The sequence below is a fragment of the Sitophilus oryzae genome, unplaced genomic scaffold (assembly GCF_002938485.1).
Source record: "Sitophilus oryzae breed Bouriz unplaced genomic scaffold, Soryzae_2.0 scaffold_1494_pilon_pilon, whole genome shotgun sequence".
Taxonomy (NCBI): Eukaryota; Metazoa; Arthropoda; class Insecta; order Coleoptera; family Curculionidae; genus Sitophilus; species Sitophilus oryzae.
Genome location: NW_022146163.1, coordinates 2,920,010 through 2,937,642, shown reverse-complemented (window position 1 = coordinate 2,937,642; position 17,633 = coordinate 2,920,010). Strand labels below are relative to the sequence as shown.

Genomic DNA, 17,633 nt, shown 5'->3' with positions numbered 1-17,633 from the left:
TGAAAAAATGTCTAATTTTTCTCAAATTGCTTGTTTTGGGATGTTGTAAATAACTATATATTTTCTTAATTTTTATGGTTACAAAGAAGATTCATTACATTTTTGCTTAAATTAGATCATTTCACGTCTATATAAGGTAATAAAGTGCTAATATGTGATGTTTTTACTGAATCCGTGTAGATAATTTTACATATTTGCTGTCCGTCGCCTGTACCCAAAATACGTTTTTGGCCGCTTTTTAAAGAAAAAAACTTATTCAGCCAACAATTTTTTTGCTTAAAAATGTTCGATTTAAGATAATCTTGTAAAAAAATCCCCAATAAGTGTTAAATGCGTGGAGACCTATTATTGTGCACAAGAACCCTCAGAAGGTAAAGAAAAGGTCAGAAGAACATTTTCAGAAGGTAAGGGTTCCTTAAGGCTTGTGAAAGCCTTAAGGAACAAAATACAATCAAATAGTGTACAGAAAAATCACATTATCTATCGAAAAATCAGAAAAATTTTAAGAGCGACATGACGCTAACAACGGAAAAAGTCGCACTGTCAACGTTGTCAGATTGAGCAGATGTAAAATAAAATAACACAACCATTTTTTTTGTATATATTTAAAACGTGTTAGATTTACTATTATTTTGTAAAGGTTCAATTCGTTTTGTAGAGTTAAAAAAATGCAATATTTGTAAATTAGAAAAAATTTATATAAAGCTTTAGCAGTGGCGCATCTAGAGATTGAGTCTGGGAGGGGTATTGTGAATATTCAAAAAAGTACTAAATTTGAATTAAATTTTTGTTGGAAGGTATTGTAACTGTCGAAAAAATCTACTTGGATTGGTTTGCATATTCTGTTTTAATTTGTATTATTAACTTTTTGTAACAATTTTAGTTTATACCAAATTTCATTCTCAACTCTTTACAATTTCCTGTCTCACAATGTATCGTTTGTGTCCGGGAAGGGTTCATAGTTGTCGGTTTTCTAAAGAAATAAGTACATGTATATTATTTGGTATATTTTTATTATATTGATTTTATGGAAAGCACTGTTCATTAAAATGTTGTATCCTATATGTTATAGGGCTTGTTTCTCTCTACAATTTCCTGTCTCACAATGTACCGTTTGTGTCCGGGAAGGGTTCATAGTTGTCGGTTTTCTAAAGAAATCAGTATATGTATATTATTTCGTATATTTTTCATTTTATTGATTTTATGGAAAGCACTGTTCATTAAAATGTTGTATCCTATGTTATAAGGCTTTTTTCTCTCTACAATTTCCTGTCTCACAATTAACCGTTTGTGTCCGGGAAGGGATCATAGTTTCATAGTTGTCGATTTTCGAAAGAAATCAGTACATGTATATTATTTCGTAACTGTCGAAAAAATTATTTCATTCATTTTATTAATTTTATGGAAAGCACTGTTCATTAAAATGTTATATCCTATGTTATAGGGCTTGTTTCTCTCTACAATTTCCTGTCTCACAATGTACCGTTTGTGTCCGGGAAAGGTTCATAGTTTCATAGTTGTCGATTTTCGAAAGAAATAATTAAAATAAATTAATTTCTTTCTGGGAGGGTAATTACCCCCATTACCCCTCCCGTATATGCGCCCCTGAGCTTTAGAAACATTTCTATGAAGATTAATTTAAATAGACATACGATCTGGTAACGCTGACGCCGTTTTTATTCGATCATACGCTACAATTCAAATAAAAACTCAATTCAGTCATTTAAAATACGCCATTACCAATTTGTCTGATTTTAAAACTAAATTAATATGAAAACTCAAATAAAAAAATCTCTTCGAAAAAATATGAATGGGTATTTAAACAGATTTAAACGTATTTCATTAGATTATTATCTTTTTATATTATTGGCAACATTGGTCAATCTAGTTTTGTTTGCTATGGTCTGTTGGCTAATCTGTCATTTGTCATCTCTCCAAATTATTTTAGGTTATATTTCTATTTTCTATATTTAAAAAGTTGTCATTTCTAGTCATTCCTCAATTCCAATTTTCTAAAATAGATTGCTATATTTAGTCAGATTTAGTAGAATTATTATGGAAAATAAAACTGATATTTTAGACGATCGTAAATTATGGATTGGCAGTTTGGACCCAAGAGTCACCGAGTAAGTACTAATTATATATTTCTGTAAAGTGTAATCCTAACATAATATTTCCTTTATTGGTATCAACTTTTGAAACTCGTCCAAATATATGGCAAAATCGAGAAGTTTGACTTGATATTCCATCGTACCGGTCCATTAGCAGGCCAACCAAGAGGATATGCCTTTGTAACATATATGAAATCAGAAGATGCCTTAAAAGCCAAAGAATCTCTTAACGGAAAATTAGTTGGACAAAGGAAGATTGCAGTTACATGGGCTCATAGTGCCGATGAGGTAAATAACATTATACATTAAATTTTAATGATTTGTTTATATGTTAGGGACAATGATGTATACAGGACACTTACAGTAATATTCATATTCATATTTCATTGGATAATATTGTCATAGCCTGGATATTTACGAAAATGGCTATAATTAAGTTGTTACAGGCTGGTTTTACAACTTTGACCGTAACATATATATTAGGTAACTAGCTTAAACATTTTTTAACTCATTAATTTTTTAGGATTACCTTCCTGTCCCTAAACCGAAACCTGAAATTTCAATTCCTGCCTTAGCTTTGTCCAAAGATTCCAAAAAGACTGATCGAGTTTCACAAATTCAAGCCATCGAAGCTAAATTGAAACTCATGGAACAGAAGAAAGACGAGTTGAAAATAAATGATTCTTTATCGACTAAAACGCCTGTCATACAACAATTTCAATTTAATAAAGAAAAGCCTTGTGGAACTACTTCCAAGAATTTCAAGTCACGAATAAATGATAGACATAAGAAACCATATAGTAAAAGAAAACCATAAAAGTAGAGCAATTAGGAGTCATGTTATTTATTTTAGTTATAATTAGTTTTATTAAATTTTAATTTAAGAGAATCATGAAAATACATTGTCATTATCTAGTACTTATCTTTCATAAATCATTGCTGTACAAAATTATATTGTTTTTATCATTCTGTGGCCATTTTTTTTTGTTAAACTGTAAATAATGTGTGAATTAATTAAACATGTTTTATGTGCTAATAAATTACTGTTTTTACTATATATGTATTATTATTTTATTATTTATATTGCAAGTATTGATTGGTATTAACATCAAAAGAATATCTGGATAAAAAATTTTAATGAGCAGTTTCATATGTATAGGCTTGTCCTATGATGTAAACTTTGACTTGTTCTTGTCATACTATAATATCAATCAATCATTTATTTTTATTGAAAAAAAAACACGTTAAATCTTCTGAAGGTATCAAAAGATTTAGCTCTTTATTTTTTTAGAATTTTCACAAATTGAACTTAATTTTCAAATAATGGTAGAACAAATTTTTCGTATACTCGCTATTTAACCTCGTGTATTTGTATAAGTCGGTGTTCTACGTGGTTTTCCAATGGTGGCAGCACCGTCGAAGAATGCCAAGTACGTCGATTTTTTACCAGCCACCTACAAGCAATGGGCTTGTTCCACAATTTTTTTTTATTTTACCAATCGAAAGTACAACTAAAAAATAACAGATCTACCAAAAATTAGAATTTTATTCGTACGTTTAGTACCTCAAAAACACGTACAAACATCTATTGGGCGAGAAAGGGGCGTGGCCAGCCGCTACGTCATAGCACCACAGGTCGGCTGGCGACCGCGCTCGATACAATGCACAGGTCTGCTTTGCCCGATTACAGAAAGTGTGTTTTAAATTTATAGTATAACGTAGTGTAGTACTAAAGTCTTTCTTTTATTCAATATTAGTGTAAAAAAGACAAGGAAACGTTATGTAGTGCCAGAATGCACAAATACGAATAAAAAGTCCCCAGAAAAACTATTTATTTCTTTACCGTCCGACATAAAGTTAAGACGAGCATGGCAGCATGCAATGTGAAGACATGATTTTGTCCCTGACAGAGGCACCAGATTTTGTTGTGAAGATCACTTTAATGTACGTTAATACTTACAAGTAGTGTTTCCTGTTTTTTTTAATATAGGTTGAAGAAGACAGAAAATTACATATATGTACTTAAAAACTATGAAATCGGGAAGAATAAAATTAAAATCAGGTGTTATTCTTTACATTTTTGAGTGCCAAAAAAACGATCTTCTGCTTCAAATACTGTAAAGTGTAAAGCCTCGAGGATTGGCGAAAAAAAGAGAACAAGCAGCCATTATTAAGGAAATATTAAAAGACGCGAGGCAGGAGGCAAATGAAAACTTTCATTTCGGGGCCAATACAGTAGACAAGGATCTTAAAATGCATGATCAAGAGCAATCAAGAGGAGCGCATTTCAAACCATCAAATTTATGCAGCCACATAAGAAATGCTACCGCGTGCTTGCACGTTCGGATGCGGCACAGTCATTACACTTTGCTTCTATTACACTTTTTTCACTAGTATTTATAATAATGCTTTAATTGTTTCTTACTTCATAAACCTTTAGATAATATCCATAATATAAAATTTAAAAAAATTCAAAAATAATTAAAAATAGTTTTCTACAACCGTGTTAAAATGTTTTTCGCCACACTTCGATATATAATAATATTACTTTAAGGTACTAGCGCTTTAAAATTTACTTTAGTCATTAAAGGAAACAAAAAAATATATATTTGAGGAAAGTCTCTTATTTACTTGTACAATTATTATGTATTAATTCAATATTAATTATATTTATATTCTAACTTAATTATATTATTAATATAAACAATAAACAATTGTTAATTCAATAATTAGCCGAAAAGCCTCAAAGTGCTAATTAATTGTATTAATGTTACAAATAGAAGAAGATTGCATAGGTTAGGTAAGAGAATGCATAGGTTGCCTTCTTTCATATAGGGTAAATAACCCTTTGTTTTTTTACCCTAGCGAGCCGCCACTGCTTTCCGATACAGATATAGGTATTTAAGCAATAGAAAATATCTTAGAAGGAAAATATAATAGAAATTAAAGGGTTTACTTAGTTACCTTTGTAAATTTATTTCCTTCATTTCTGAACTAATAAACTCCTTATTTTTATTAAAATAATCCATTATCATAAAAATGTCCGCTTCTGGGAGATTGCCCGAATCAGCTTTATTGAACCCTTTTCCTACCGAATGCATCTTGTGAAAATAAACCAACGAAATAGTCTAAATAACGATAAAATGACAAATCACATTAATTCAAATGAGTGTTTCCGTTACGAACTGATTGACGGCCGAAGTCGGGTGTAGTGGAACTACGTCACGAGGGGGCGTGGCCTCGTCTAGCCGTTACAAACAAGCTCTCATATCTCGAAAACGGCAAAAGATTTCGTTTTGAAATTTTAATGGTGCACTTATTATAATAAGTAGTATCCAAAAACGTTTAAAAAACATACCAATAGGATATGATGGAACAAGCCTATTATCTTTGAAGGGAATCGCCAAATTGAAAAAAATTCTACAAACACCCACCCTCATTTTTAAAAAGTAATAATCTCCTGAATTGTACTAAACTTGTATCAAAGATTTTTATTTATACAGTAGCCATAAGGTAAAACTTGGAAGCCCCAGCTGCATTTAAGAAAGTAGTAAAACAATTTTAAATTACTGAAAAATTTATTCTTATTAAAATATACAATCTTGTAACAAGAAAAGAACCCGCGACATACTTAAAAAATCGACAAATCTGGAGTAAAAATAAACAACTTTAACATATTTTCCATCACTGTACGCATATGCATCTGCAAGCATGACGAATAATAAAACTTTATGTATAATTACATATATCACATTTTCATAAATAATTTATAAATATATACAACAAAAATAAAGACATAAGAAAATATAGATCATGCTTACGTCGCATATTTACATCTTTTGAAATAGTTTCATACAAACAGAATAGTATTAAATAAGAATATTTATCTAATTAAAAAAAACGGTACATTAAAAATAAATTTAAAAACAAACTTTTGTTCTTTCATATCTCCCACATTACTTTGTTAATTACATCCTTTACTATATTTATATATATGAGTTACACTTTCATAAAAAAGCATATAAATATTATTGTATAAAGTTATAAGTCATACATAGCCATACAAGTATATTATGTTCGTCTTTTTGCCCTTAACTGTGTCCTCATTCGCCCTGAAGATGTAGATCCAGAGCCGATGTTAAACACACCTGCAGCAGGGGGCGCTGCGGCTCCAAAACTGGGACCTGTAGCGGAAAAATTTGGTGCGGTGGTTCCAAAAGCAGAGGGGTTACTTGAACCAGTAAATGAAGCATTGGCTGTGTTTCCTTTAAAAAAATGATATTATATGATATTGTGTAGGTTAAGCAATAAAGATAGATGTTTAAATAAAAATACTAAAAAAGGTGTCTAATATTATTTATAGGACACCACATCAGTCTCCTCAATGAACACCTAAGTAGATTGAAGATAAGAAACAACGGCGCAGAATGCAGTTCTGTGGGGAAAATGGGGAAACACCAGAACACATCATCAATGAGCGTCGAGACGACAAGCATTCGTGCAATAAACTTTGGTACAATTGATATCGGAGATTGAGAACTAACCTCTGGAAAACCGTCTCGGATACTGGCTTTTCTTACAATCCTGAGACTATGAAAAGTTATAGTTCAAGAAAGGGGGGCACAATAGATCTATAAGGTCGCGGTAATTAACTTCCTTCCTCCCATACAATCGATAATCTATATTATTTATACGTATATTCATGCGTTAAGCAGGTTTTACGATTTGCTTGTGATTGGTGCCATTTTATATTTTCATTTCCATAACGATTTCGATGTTTTACTTATAGTCTAAGAGCTAATAGTCTATAGTCTAGTTTTCGAGAGAGAATTTTAAGAAAGCTGGTTCTTTAAATATCTTTTGTTCTCTCCTGAACAGAGTGCGGTATCCGTCTGGCTGCCGGTAGACGTTGCGTTTACTACTGCGCATCATATCTGTATTCAACATCTGTTTACTACTGCGCATCACAAATTCGCCCTGTGTTTAGTTTCATAAAAGCATATTTAGTTTCATAAAAAAGTAGCAAAGTAATGTGAAAATCGCACTCATAAACGATAAATCCTATAAAACATACTGTAGAGTTGTTGTAGAGATGGAAAATGGAATGTAGAAACTTGTAGGATTTGTTCAGACCATTTTACCGATGACGACTATGAAAGAGATCTTCAAGTAAGAGGAATTATTAGGACTTGGAAACTAAAAAAAACATTAAAAGCAATTGGTAAATAATTTAAAGCTTTTCGGCTTTTTTGTAATATAATATTTTTAGTTATATAGGTATGAGTAGAATCTTATGTAATAATAAAAAAAAGTCAGTCCACCTGACAAAATTGATCCATTGAGGCAAAAACGAGTTGAACAAAGAAGAACACAAGTGACGGTGGAGGAATTACTAATGAAAAATTTCGAGGAAAGCAATGTAAATGTTGCCAAGGAACACAGTACCGTGGCATCTGGAGCTGTTATTACTTGTGTTGGTCAACCAATGTATGAGGAATTATTGTTAAAATATAATGAATTGAAAACTATCCTATCTCTAAAGGAAGAATTATTGATAGCAGAGGACCAAAAAATTAAGAAATAACAAAAACAACTTCGGTTAGTTTATTTATAAATTTTAAATTCAACTTTTGTTCTAATAAGTTTTAAGAAAATAAAACAGAAATGCTAAGAAATTTTATTTTTTTTACAATGTAAACTATTTTTATTTATATACATATTTAGAAATTAATTATACAAACCATGTCGTAAAATTGGTATTTCTGAATTGTTTAAAACTATTTGTACTAAATTTGCATATACATCATTTATATTACAAATAAATAATTTATTGCTTTGATTAGGTACTTTGATTTATTTATTTCAATAACTATACAAATTCAGATATTACTAAATAAAAATGTAAGGGTATTGATAATAATTTCCAAATATTAAATTTTATTTATTGTATCTATCTTTATAAATATATACCTAAATATTGATGAAAAAGAAAAACAAGATTTATTCACGATAAGATCCTTTTACAAAATCTTCAAAATTAATTAACTTTATACATTTTAATACATTTACACATTTCATTTAAATTATATGAAAATAATTTTTTACATTTTATAAAAAAATATTGAACATTACAAAATATACGAATTTTTTTGTATTTTGCATTATTTTAAGAGAGACAAAATTCATATAACTTCTAGGCTAGACAAAGAGGAACTGGGTCTCGGGCTGACGTCACGCGCTATGATTGGTTAGGCTTAGGTGAGGTAACCTTTAGAGTATAATAACCTTGAAGGTTGCCAACACTTGCAGTTGCATACCCGCTAGATTCGTATATTTAAAGCCGCTACAATCCGCTAGGAATGATATTGAAACTGAACCTTTTGACATCTTTTGGTAAGGTCCTCATCGCGTGCTGAGACAGAATTAACGAGACTTCGAAGATTCTAAGCATAGGTACTTTAAGAATATAATACAATAAGCCGCTAGCCGGCTAAATTATTTTTTCCGCTGCTATACCGAAAAAAAAAAACGTTAGATCTGCAAAAGTGCATGAAGATTTGTGTAAATTGCCGCCATGAGATTTGTTGCATAAGATAAGTTAAAATGATCTGTCTTATTATTGGGCATGCTTTTATCATGTGGTTAAAGTAGTAAAATAAAACATACTCATACCTGTAAAGTTAAAAGTTGGCTTTGGTATCTCAGGTGTCATAAAAGATGATGCTGTCGGCGTCGAGTTGGAACTGAAGTTAAAACCTGCATTTTGTGAAGGCACCGATGAACCAAAAGCATTATTATTTCCTGCTCCTGAAAAAAGAAATATGTATTTATGACTTCCTCGCGGGAATGTAATTTTTATAATTACCAAAAGTATTTGCGGTATTGCCAAATCCTCCAGCGGTATTACCAAATCCTGCCGACGTCGCACTGAACCCTTTTTCTGTATTTCCAAAACCATTGGGAGTACTGTTTGGCTTCGCAAATGCAGAATTACCAGCCCCCGAACCAAAGGCAGTACTAGTTTTGTTCTCGTTAGAAGAACCAAATGAAAAATTCGGTTTTGATCCAAATCCGAATGGAGTTGTTGTAGACGCAGTTGTAACAGTGTTGAAGGCAGAAGATGCGGCAGGAACATTACCAAAGGCGGAACTTGTAGCCGATCCAAAGGTGGGCGTCGGTGCCACGCTTGCAGCATTTGTGGAGCCAAACATAGTTTTGTTTGGAGCTGTAGCTCCAAATATTGCCGCCGAAGGAGCACCAAAATTAGTAGTTTCCGTGTTTCCCGTTCCAAAAACGTTAGTAGACCCAAAAGGCGGTTTAGTGTCAGTGCCAAACGAAGGAATTGCAGCTTGAGTTGTGGCTGGAGCCCCAAATGCCGACCCGGCACTTCCAAAACTTGGTGCTGGATTAGTCGAGGACGAACCAAAAATTGGGGCTGAAGGAGTTGCTGCTGATCCAAAAGCTGGAGGGGAAGTGGTTGGTGCAGAACCAAAGCTAGGTGCCGAAGTAGTTGGTACAGAACCAAAAATTGAAGCCGTCGAAAGTGGCGCTGAACCAAAAACTGATGCTGAAGTAGTTGGCGCTGCACCAAAAGCCGGGGCGGAAGTGGTTGTTGCGGAACCAAACGCTGGTACCGAAGTAGTTGGCACAGAACCAAAAATTGGTGCTGAAGAAGTTGGTGCCGAGCCAAAGACTGATGCGGATGTAGTTGGCGCTGAACCAAAGGCTGGTGCGGATGTAGTTGACGCTGAGCCAAAAGCTGGTGCGGATGCAGTTGACGCTGAACCAAAAACTGGAGCTGTGGTAGTTGGCGCGGAACCAAAAGCTACGCTAGGCTTTGAAACATTTCCAAATATTGAAGATGCTGTGGTGGCGGCAAATATTGGCGCCGTCGTTGTAACTGTTGAAGTGTTCCCAAACACCGATCCTACGACGGACGAAGTTGTCCCAAAAGCAGGAGAGCTTTCTGCAGTACTGCCAAAAATCGGAGCCGCGTTAGTGGGTTTGTTAACAATGCTGGGAATTGATGGTTTTGGAGCACCAAAAATTGAGGCGACTGTGGTGGCCGGCTTACTATCACCAAAGGTAAAAGGTTTACTTATAGGTGTTGCTTTTGAAGCTCCGTTTTCGCCAAATGTGAAATTAGATGCGGCGGCGGTGTTGGTGGTTGCTGGTATCAACGAAGAACTAGCTTGAGGTGTAGGCATACCTTTACCAAAAGGTGAACTACTTGGAAACAAATTGTTAGAACTTGCTACAGAACTAGTTATGAATGTTGAACTAGTAGTAGTCAAAACAGAAGAACCAAATGCTGGAGGAGGAGATGTTACAGCAGAAGAAATAGCTGAACCAAATGTTGCCACATTTCCTGTTGATGACCCGAAAGGAGTTGCTGCTGTGGAGCCTGAAATATTTTGATCGCCCGAACTTTTTAATGCGTTTCCAAAATTAAATGTAGGTGACTTAGTTACTTGGAAATTGAAGGTGGGTGCTGCCGAAGCCGTCGTAGAATTAATATTGGTTTTAGACCCAAAATTAAAACTCTTTGATTGATCAACATTTGGAAGGGGTTTTCCAAACGAAAACGAATTAATTATATTTGAACTTGGCAACGATGCAATATCCTTTTTAGATTCTGTCGGATTAACAGGAAAAGAAATATTTGAAGTCATAGCATTATTTTCTTTAGATGATGTATTTACTCCAAAAGCAAAAGAATTCTTGACATTTGTATCACTTTTAGTATCTGTTGTTTTACCAAATGAAAATGTCGGTGTTGAACTAGAACTAGTTAATGAAGAAGGCAAACTAACTAAAGAACTCGGTGAGAACGTCAAACTAGGTTGCGTCAAAGCAGTAGTAGAGGAAACCACGTTGCTACTACTCGGTACCTTCAAATCAAATTTAAAACCTCCAACTTTTGGAGGACTAGTAGTTTTAGCAGTTTCAGGCGTTTTAGTTGGAGTACTTTCAAGAGATTTTGGGACTGTAAAAATCGAAGGAGCACCACTAATTAGTTCTTTTACAGAACTACTCTGAGGAGTTGAAGTAGGCGAACCAATATTTCCAAATGAAAACTGGGACGATGGAGCAGTTGCTGTTGAATTTATTTTCGAGGTAGGTATGGCATTGGTGGAATCCTTTAGCGGTTCAGGAAAACTAATTGCTGCTTTGTTTACCGATGATGAAGTAATTGGTGTTACAAGGGAAACCGTCGTTTGAGTGAGTGTAACTTGTCCATCTCCAGAGGTAGAGGAAGTAGAAGCTGCCAAATTAAAATGAACATGTCTGTCCGATTTCACTGGTGACGTTTCTCTTGATTTAGGCGGTGAAATAATCGAAGTTAAAGGTTTATCCACTGTATCAGTTTCCTTTTTATTTCTTGAAGGTGTTAACAAAACTGTAACATCTTTAGCCTGTGATGATGACTGAGCTGAAGTACTGTTTTGTCCAATGACTGAATTAATAGAACTTCCAGCTAAATCAGCTTCTTTGCCAGCCAGGTTTCCCATTAGAGCTGCCAATCGATTTCTTCTAATTTTATCGAGAGACATATGATTAAAAATTCTTATTGAATTTTCAGCTTTTTGAACGCCAGGACTATCAGTTCTGTCACCAGGTGAATCAGTCTTGTTTGATTTACTTTCTTCTATAGCAGGTACAGTCTGAGTTTCAACACTAATCAATTTGATTTGCTTTGGATCCTTTAAAGATTCTGTAGAAGTACCTTAAAATAAAAAGAAAAAATAAGTACTTTATTTTTTAACTATTTGATTCAAAATATACTAACTTATTGTTTTCCGTTTTGTTAATCCTGGTTCAATATTCTTTAGAAAGGAGAAGTCTGTTGATGATTTTGAAGCAGCGTATTCATCATAAACACACAGTTTCTTCTGGGATTGTTTTGGAGAATGATCCTGTGATACATCTAATAATGGTGAGTCGGCTCTTAACCTTTTGGATGTTGTTGGAGTACCATTATGAAGATCTGTACGAAGTCTTTTACCGGAATCCTCATTTAAATCGTAATCCTAAAATATTACATACAGGGTGAGTTTCCTACGATGTTCTCTATGGGTATCTCGGAAACTACTGGAGATAGAGAGTCGGTTAAATGGGGAAAGAATTGCAGTTTTGTGGGGTCATAAATTTGCGCCTTTCAGATTTTTAAAAAAGTTCATTGCTTACTAGATATTTAAAAAAAAAACAAATTTCGGCTATTTTAAAAATTGTCCCTAATTCCATTATAATCTATTTTAGACAAAAAGTTTTCAGATAAAATTTGTAGATAATCACATCCTTAATGAGACTGTGTTCTCCGTTTTTTTTCTAAAGCCTGTCATTTTTGACATATAACACAAACTTATGTTTTTTAAATGGAAACCATAGTTGGCAATGACTTCATAAAAAGCGCCATTTTTCAAAAGAAATTGTTTAAAAATTATAAGAATTGGCTATAACTCAGTAATTTTTCGAAAAAAAAAACATATTACAGCTTATATCGCTGAAAAACTTGAAAAATGGCGCTTTTTATGAAGTCATTGCCAACTATGGTTTCCATTTAAAAAAACATATGTTTGTGTCATATCTCAAAAATGACAGGCTTTAGAAAAAAACGGAGGATATAATCTCATTAAGGATGTGATTATCTACAACTTTCATCTGAAAACTTTTTGTCTAAAATAGCTTATAATGGAATTAGGGACAATTTTTAAAATAGCCAAAATTTGTTTTTTTCGAAATATCTAGTAAGCCAGAAACTTTTTCAAAAATCTGAAAGGCGCATATTTATGATCCCACAAAACTGCAATTCTTTCCCCATTTAACCGAGTCTCTATCTTCAGTAGTTTCCGAGATACCCATAGAGAACATCGTAGGAAACACCCTGTATAGTGTTAATACACAGGGTGATTCACAGCTGTGGTAGTTTAGACATTCAAGGAGAAATGGTAATAGGATTTTTTTTGGAAAATTTGTTTTTTTTTATATAAATGCACCTGCTCCATCTATCTAGGAATGGATTAAATGCATATCTTATCGGAAATAACTACAACTTTTGATTTTACCCTCGGTATATTTCTACCTTATTCGATAGAAAATGACACTCTCAATAGAATGACATATCATATGTCAACTTTTGACATTTTTGCTTAAAGACAAATCATATTTTAAATTTCCATCTAGACTGCCATGGCTGTGTTAAAAACACTAATTTTTAATCAAGGAACCTTGGGAAAACAGTTTTTATCGTCTAATGTTTTTCGTGTCTTGTCCTGGCTGGTTAAAAGATGCTCAAAGCTTATTTTTAATCATATCTCAATTTTTTCAAGTGGAACAAGGGTGGCTCATTAGTATATTTGGAAAAAGCATTTTTTTTACGAATAATTTAGTACCACACACTTGGTATTTCAAGTCAAATTGTCGTTATGAACTGTATGTTACAATTTCAAATAAACCAAATGCGAATATGTCAGAAGTTTGGTTTGGTTTGGTTTGGTTTGGATTCTATTCGGAGTATCATTTTCTATGAAATAAAGTAGAAATATGCCGAGGGTGCCATGTAGAAATCAAAAGTTGTAGTAATTTCCGGTAAAACAGGAAGTAACAAAAAACAATTGAATATGTCAATCAATCTTAATTTATGTCATACACTAACATACGAAATCTCGTTTTTTTATTTATTTAAAAAATAAAAAGTTATAGGGGTGAGCCACTTTTGAGAAGAACCCGGTAGAATAATCCGGTGTTTAACCATAGTAAATTTTTGTTATTTTTAATATAAAATTCAATTGAAGTGATTAAAAAGTACTCCCTCAATACAAAAAGAAATGCACAATTAAGGAATAAATAATAAATCAAATTCAATACAAATTTCACTGGTTTGAAATGATGCGTAGAAAATTGTGACATCACCTATCAGCATTTGACTGAATAGTTGACAGAGGGCGCTCCAGCCACTGAAGAATAATATTATGGCGTATCTAGTTCTCTGCTACCGTATTTACGTCATATATCTTAAAATCACGTTAGATTTTTCTATTTTTATTAAGATCGTTAAAAAATACGTTTTTATGTGGGATTATTCTTTATTACCCCAATATTAAATTTACTTTTATATTTTTCACTACTAGAAATTAAAACTTAAATTTTTATAATTAACAGGTTACTGCCATTTTTATCGAAGCATTAAACACTACCAAAGTTATTCGGATGTTCGAGGCGTTCGAGGTTAGATTTGTATTTTGTTGCTTTTGCGTTTGGCGTTAAATACTTTGAGTTTTCAATTTTGTTTTGTTGTACCCTCTTTATTATTTTTGTAATGAAGGGCATTAAAGTTTGTTTTGTGAAGAGCTGTCTAAATAACTCTGAAGGCTCTTCAGAAAAAGTTTTTATAACTGTTCTTTTGGATGAAAGCCGTCGAAGAGTTTCTTAAGTTTTATTTTACAATTAATTTTATATCTACTTTAAAATACATTTAGAAAAATGGTTTTTATTTACCTTTGTACCTGGTGGCAAACCGTGACACTTTTGATAGGTGACGTCAGAGATTGCAAGTGTAAATTTGAAATTCTTAATATTGATTAATTTTTTTAAAAAAATGGGATGAAATTGAAGTAAAATAAAAAAATACGGGTGTCATAAAATTGTATGAAGATTAATTATTTGCAATAAAAAAACTATGGTTAAACTCCGGATTGTGAAAAGTCTACTGTATTATATTATATTTACCTCATTAGAATGTATTCTTTTCCTTGATATTTCCTTTAAAGCATCTAAAACACTTTTTGGTCCTGTCTCACTACTACTGCTGCCTTTAGGAGATGAAGATAAAAAACTATGTTGATTTTGAAATCTTGGCCTCAATACTCCATCAACATTTCTGGGACTACTACGCTGAAGAGGTGAGTGTTTTAAGTAATCTATAAGAATAACAAAAATTCAGCAATAATTAACAAAAATTGAGAGATTAATGACTGGGACGAATTTCATTATGAAATACAGTATTTCACTTCTATTTTACCATACATGGATAGGGTAGCACCACACATACGAAGAGGAGGCTCTACTGTAGGTTAATTAAAAGCATTTTTAAAAATATAGAGTTCTACAGGGAGTCCCAAAAAATGACATATCAAAAAGTAGCTTTTTGTAAATGTTGCAATCTTCTATTTTAAATGAAACGTTCAATATATTATTTAAATTTTCAATAGAGAATTCATGTCTCCTCAAAATACTATTAAGATTGCCTAACCCCCAAACAAAGATTTTCCTAGCTTATTATCATTTTTATGATTTAGTCTCAGTAGAATTTTAGTATTCGATAAAATCTAGGTGGCAGACACTATCCCTCTGACGTTACTTTAACATAGCTGACAAATTAGTTCAATTTTAACAACTATCTTCTTATTTTGTGCCAGTTTAACCAAAAAAAATCACAGAAATCTGCTAATAATGGAAACTTATCGTAGGGTAAGAGAAGAATAAAATAAAAATGTAGACTGTCTCAGTTTAACTGAAAAAAAATCACAGAAATCTGCAGAAAGTGGACACTTATCCTAGAGCAGAAATAATTTAAATTATTTTGGGGACACACTGTCTATATTAAAAAAAAACTCATCAAATTTTATTTCAATACAAACTGTCATTTTCCTTGGAGCCTCTTCATATGAGAGGCGCCACCCTGTACCCTGTATGTTTCAGAAATATTTCACCGTATTTCACAAGTACTTAATTACCTTGTGTGTTGTATATACAATATATATCTCAGTAAATAAACCCTCATAAAAATATATTGATATGCTTACCTGAGTTAGATAACTTAATTTTAACCCTATTTAAAGATTGATCTAAAACTGGAGGTTTCCTTTTAAATAAATGAACTATTGGAAACAATCCGGGACTATCATATTTCTCCTGATGTGTTGGTTCATGATTTCTTTCTGCTTCCTCATTATATAAAACCACTCGTTCGACTAGTCCAGGGCTTTTGGTTTCTTCGTACATGCTTACGCTATCTTTATAACTTAATGATGCTAATAATGGTCCTTGTATGTGACTGGACCTATTTGTTATGGATGATTTATTTGCAGGACTCATTTCTGATAAGGAGTACCTAAAAAATTATGATGTAGTTGTAATAGAACATATTATTCTAATGTTTACCTTCTTGGGCTCCCCAGATGTGGCTTGGGTGGCGATAAAACTATACTGTTTCTTCTTGGCATTGAAGCAGGCGAGGCATGTAAAGGAGTTGAAGTCACTTTGGGGACACTGTTATAACTGTTGTTAAATTTAGTTTTCGAATTATTCAAATGGTCCGAATCATTTGTTTTCTTTGAACTAAACATCGTTAACGTTTACATATAAATTTTACACACAATATGATAAATAATACTTAAAATTATTTTCAAACTTCGCGCATCCCTTTATACAAGATTTATAATTTTACTTGTTTAAACTTGGTATTTTAAATGCAAGTAAAAATTAAGCACAGTAATTTACTAAAGATAAAACACGCCATTTTATGGAGGTTAGGCAAGTTGTCAATTACACCAACCGTTAAATTTTTGACAGTATGAATTTTACTTTCAATGTTGCCAATAAGAAAACATTCAAATGTAAAAATTAGGAAAAATATAAAATAATACAAATCTTTAAATGTGTAATTATTAATAAATGTTTTATAAAAACACAAATACTTTAATAAGTACATATTATGGTAAGAGGATGGACGTATCTTTAATTTAAATAATACAATAATACCCCAATGTCGCCAACATAAAACTCATAATTGAAACCTCAGATTAAGATTAAAGCCAGGGCAAGAGCCAGGGCAAAGAGTCTACTCTTTGACAATACAGAAGTGTTCTGTGGTAATTACTGAATTACGGCCCGTATCCAGGATATTTTAATTTTTTAAAAATTAATAATATCTTAATTGTTTTATGGGTTTTGCTCTATTCAAAACTGTCTTTACTGATTGTTATACCATTATATATATTTTTTTATATTTGGACCCCAGAAAAGTTTTTTCCCCAAAAAAGGGAAAATTTGAAATTTTTTGAATTTTTTTTTTGAAAAATTTTTTTTAGTTAAAAAACAATTTTTTCATAATGTGGCAACATAGGTAGTTGATTAAATTTACAAGAAAGAAATTCCAGAAAAGACCCAGTTGAGGACTTGAAGACAAGGCGAAATAAATAATGTGTGTGTGTTCTAAGAGCCAAAATCAATATTTCAAGTAAAACGACATTTTTTGTTATACAGGGCGTTTTAATAAACATGTGCTCTCTCTTGTGGGGAGATTCCTCACATAATAATGAAAGGTTTATTTTTCATATCAACCTTTGATATCAACATAGATCCGATTCTGCTTTGTTTCGTAGCTACAGGGTGTTTGGTGTGGTCAGTTTGGTTGGGTCAGTCTTTATATTTTTTCGATTTATTATAATTTTCTTCCAAGTATTTTTAGCATTTCGAATGAAATTTTGAGGGTAAAAGTTACTATAAATGCGACATTTT

General features: G+C 32.4%; 2 protein-coding genes and 1 long non-coding RNA gene across 5 annotated transcripts; 2 read left to right on the top strand and 1 right to left on the bottom strand.

Annotated features, from left to right (window-relative positions):
- Nucleotides 1–1,894: 1,894 nt before the first annotated feature.
- Nucleotides 1,895–3,163, top strand: LOC115877504 (probable RNA-binding protein 18). Of its 3 annotated transcripts, none has more exons than XM_030893703.1 (3): nt 1,895–2,126; nt 2,186–2,399; nt 2,635–3,163. In XM_030893703.1, the coding sequence occupies exons 1-3, from the start codon at nt 2,056–2,058 to the stop codon at nt 2,926–2,928; spliced, it is 579 nt and encodes a 192-aa protein (XP_030749563.1). In that variant the 5' UTR covers nt 1,895–2,055; the 3' UTR covers nt 2,929–3,163. The 3 variants fall into 3 exon arrangements, with proteins under 3 accessions (XP_030749563.1, XP_030749564.1, XP_030749565.1); XM_030893704.1 differs by having other exon boundaries at nt 1,896–2,126; nt 2,229–2,399; XM_030893705.1 differs by having other exon boundaries at nt 1,897–2,126; nt 2,232–2,399.
- A 419-nt stretch (nt 3,164–3,582) lies between these two features.
- Nucleotides 3,583–4,227, top strand: LOC115877627. Its single transcript, XR_004049369.1, has 2 exons — nt 3,583–4,055; nt 4,102–4,227. It is a non-coding gene; the product is annotated as an uncharacterized LOC115877627 (long non-coding RNA).
- Nucleotides 4,228–5,670: 1,443 nt separating this feature from the next.
- LOC115877503 (nuclear pore complex protein DDB_G0274915-like) lies at nt 5,671–16,825 on the bottom strand. The gene is made up of 8 exons (XM_030893702.1): nt 16,811–16,825; nt 16,275–16,451; nt 15,917–16,224; nt 14,841–15,031; nt 11,902–12,142; nt 8,977–11,838; nt 8,784–8,918; nt 5,671–6,376 (listed from the first exon to the last, which is right to left on the bottom strand). The coding sequence occupies exons 1-8, from the start codon at nt 16,822–16,824 to the stop codon at nt 6,183–6,185; spliced, it is 4,122 nt and encodes a 1,373-aa protein (XP_030749562.1). The 5' UTR covers nt 16,825; the 3' UTR covers nt 5,671–6,182.
- Nucleotides 16,826–17,633: the final 808 nt, after the last annotated feature.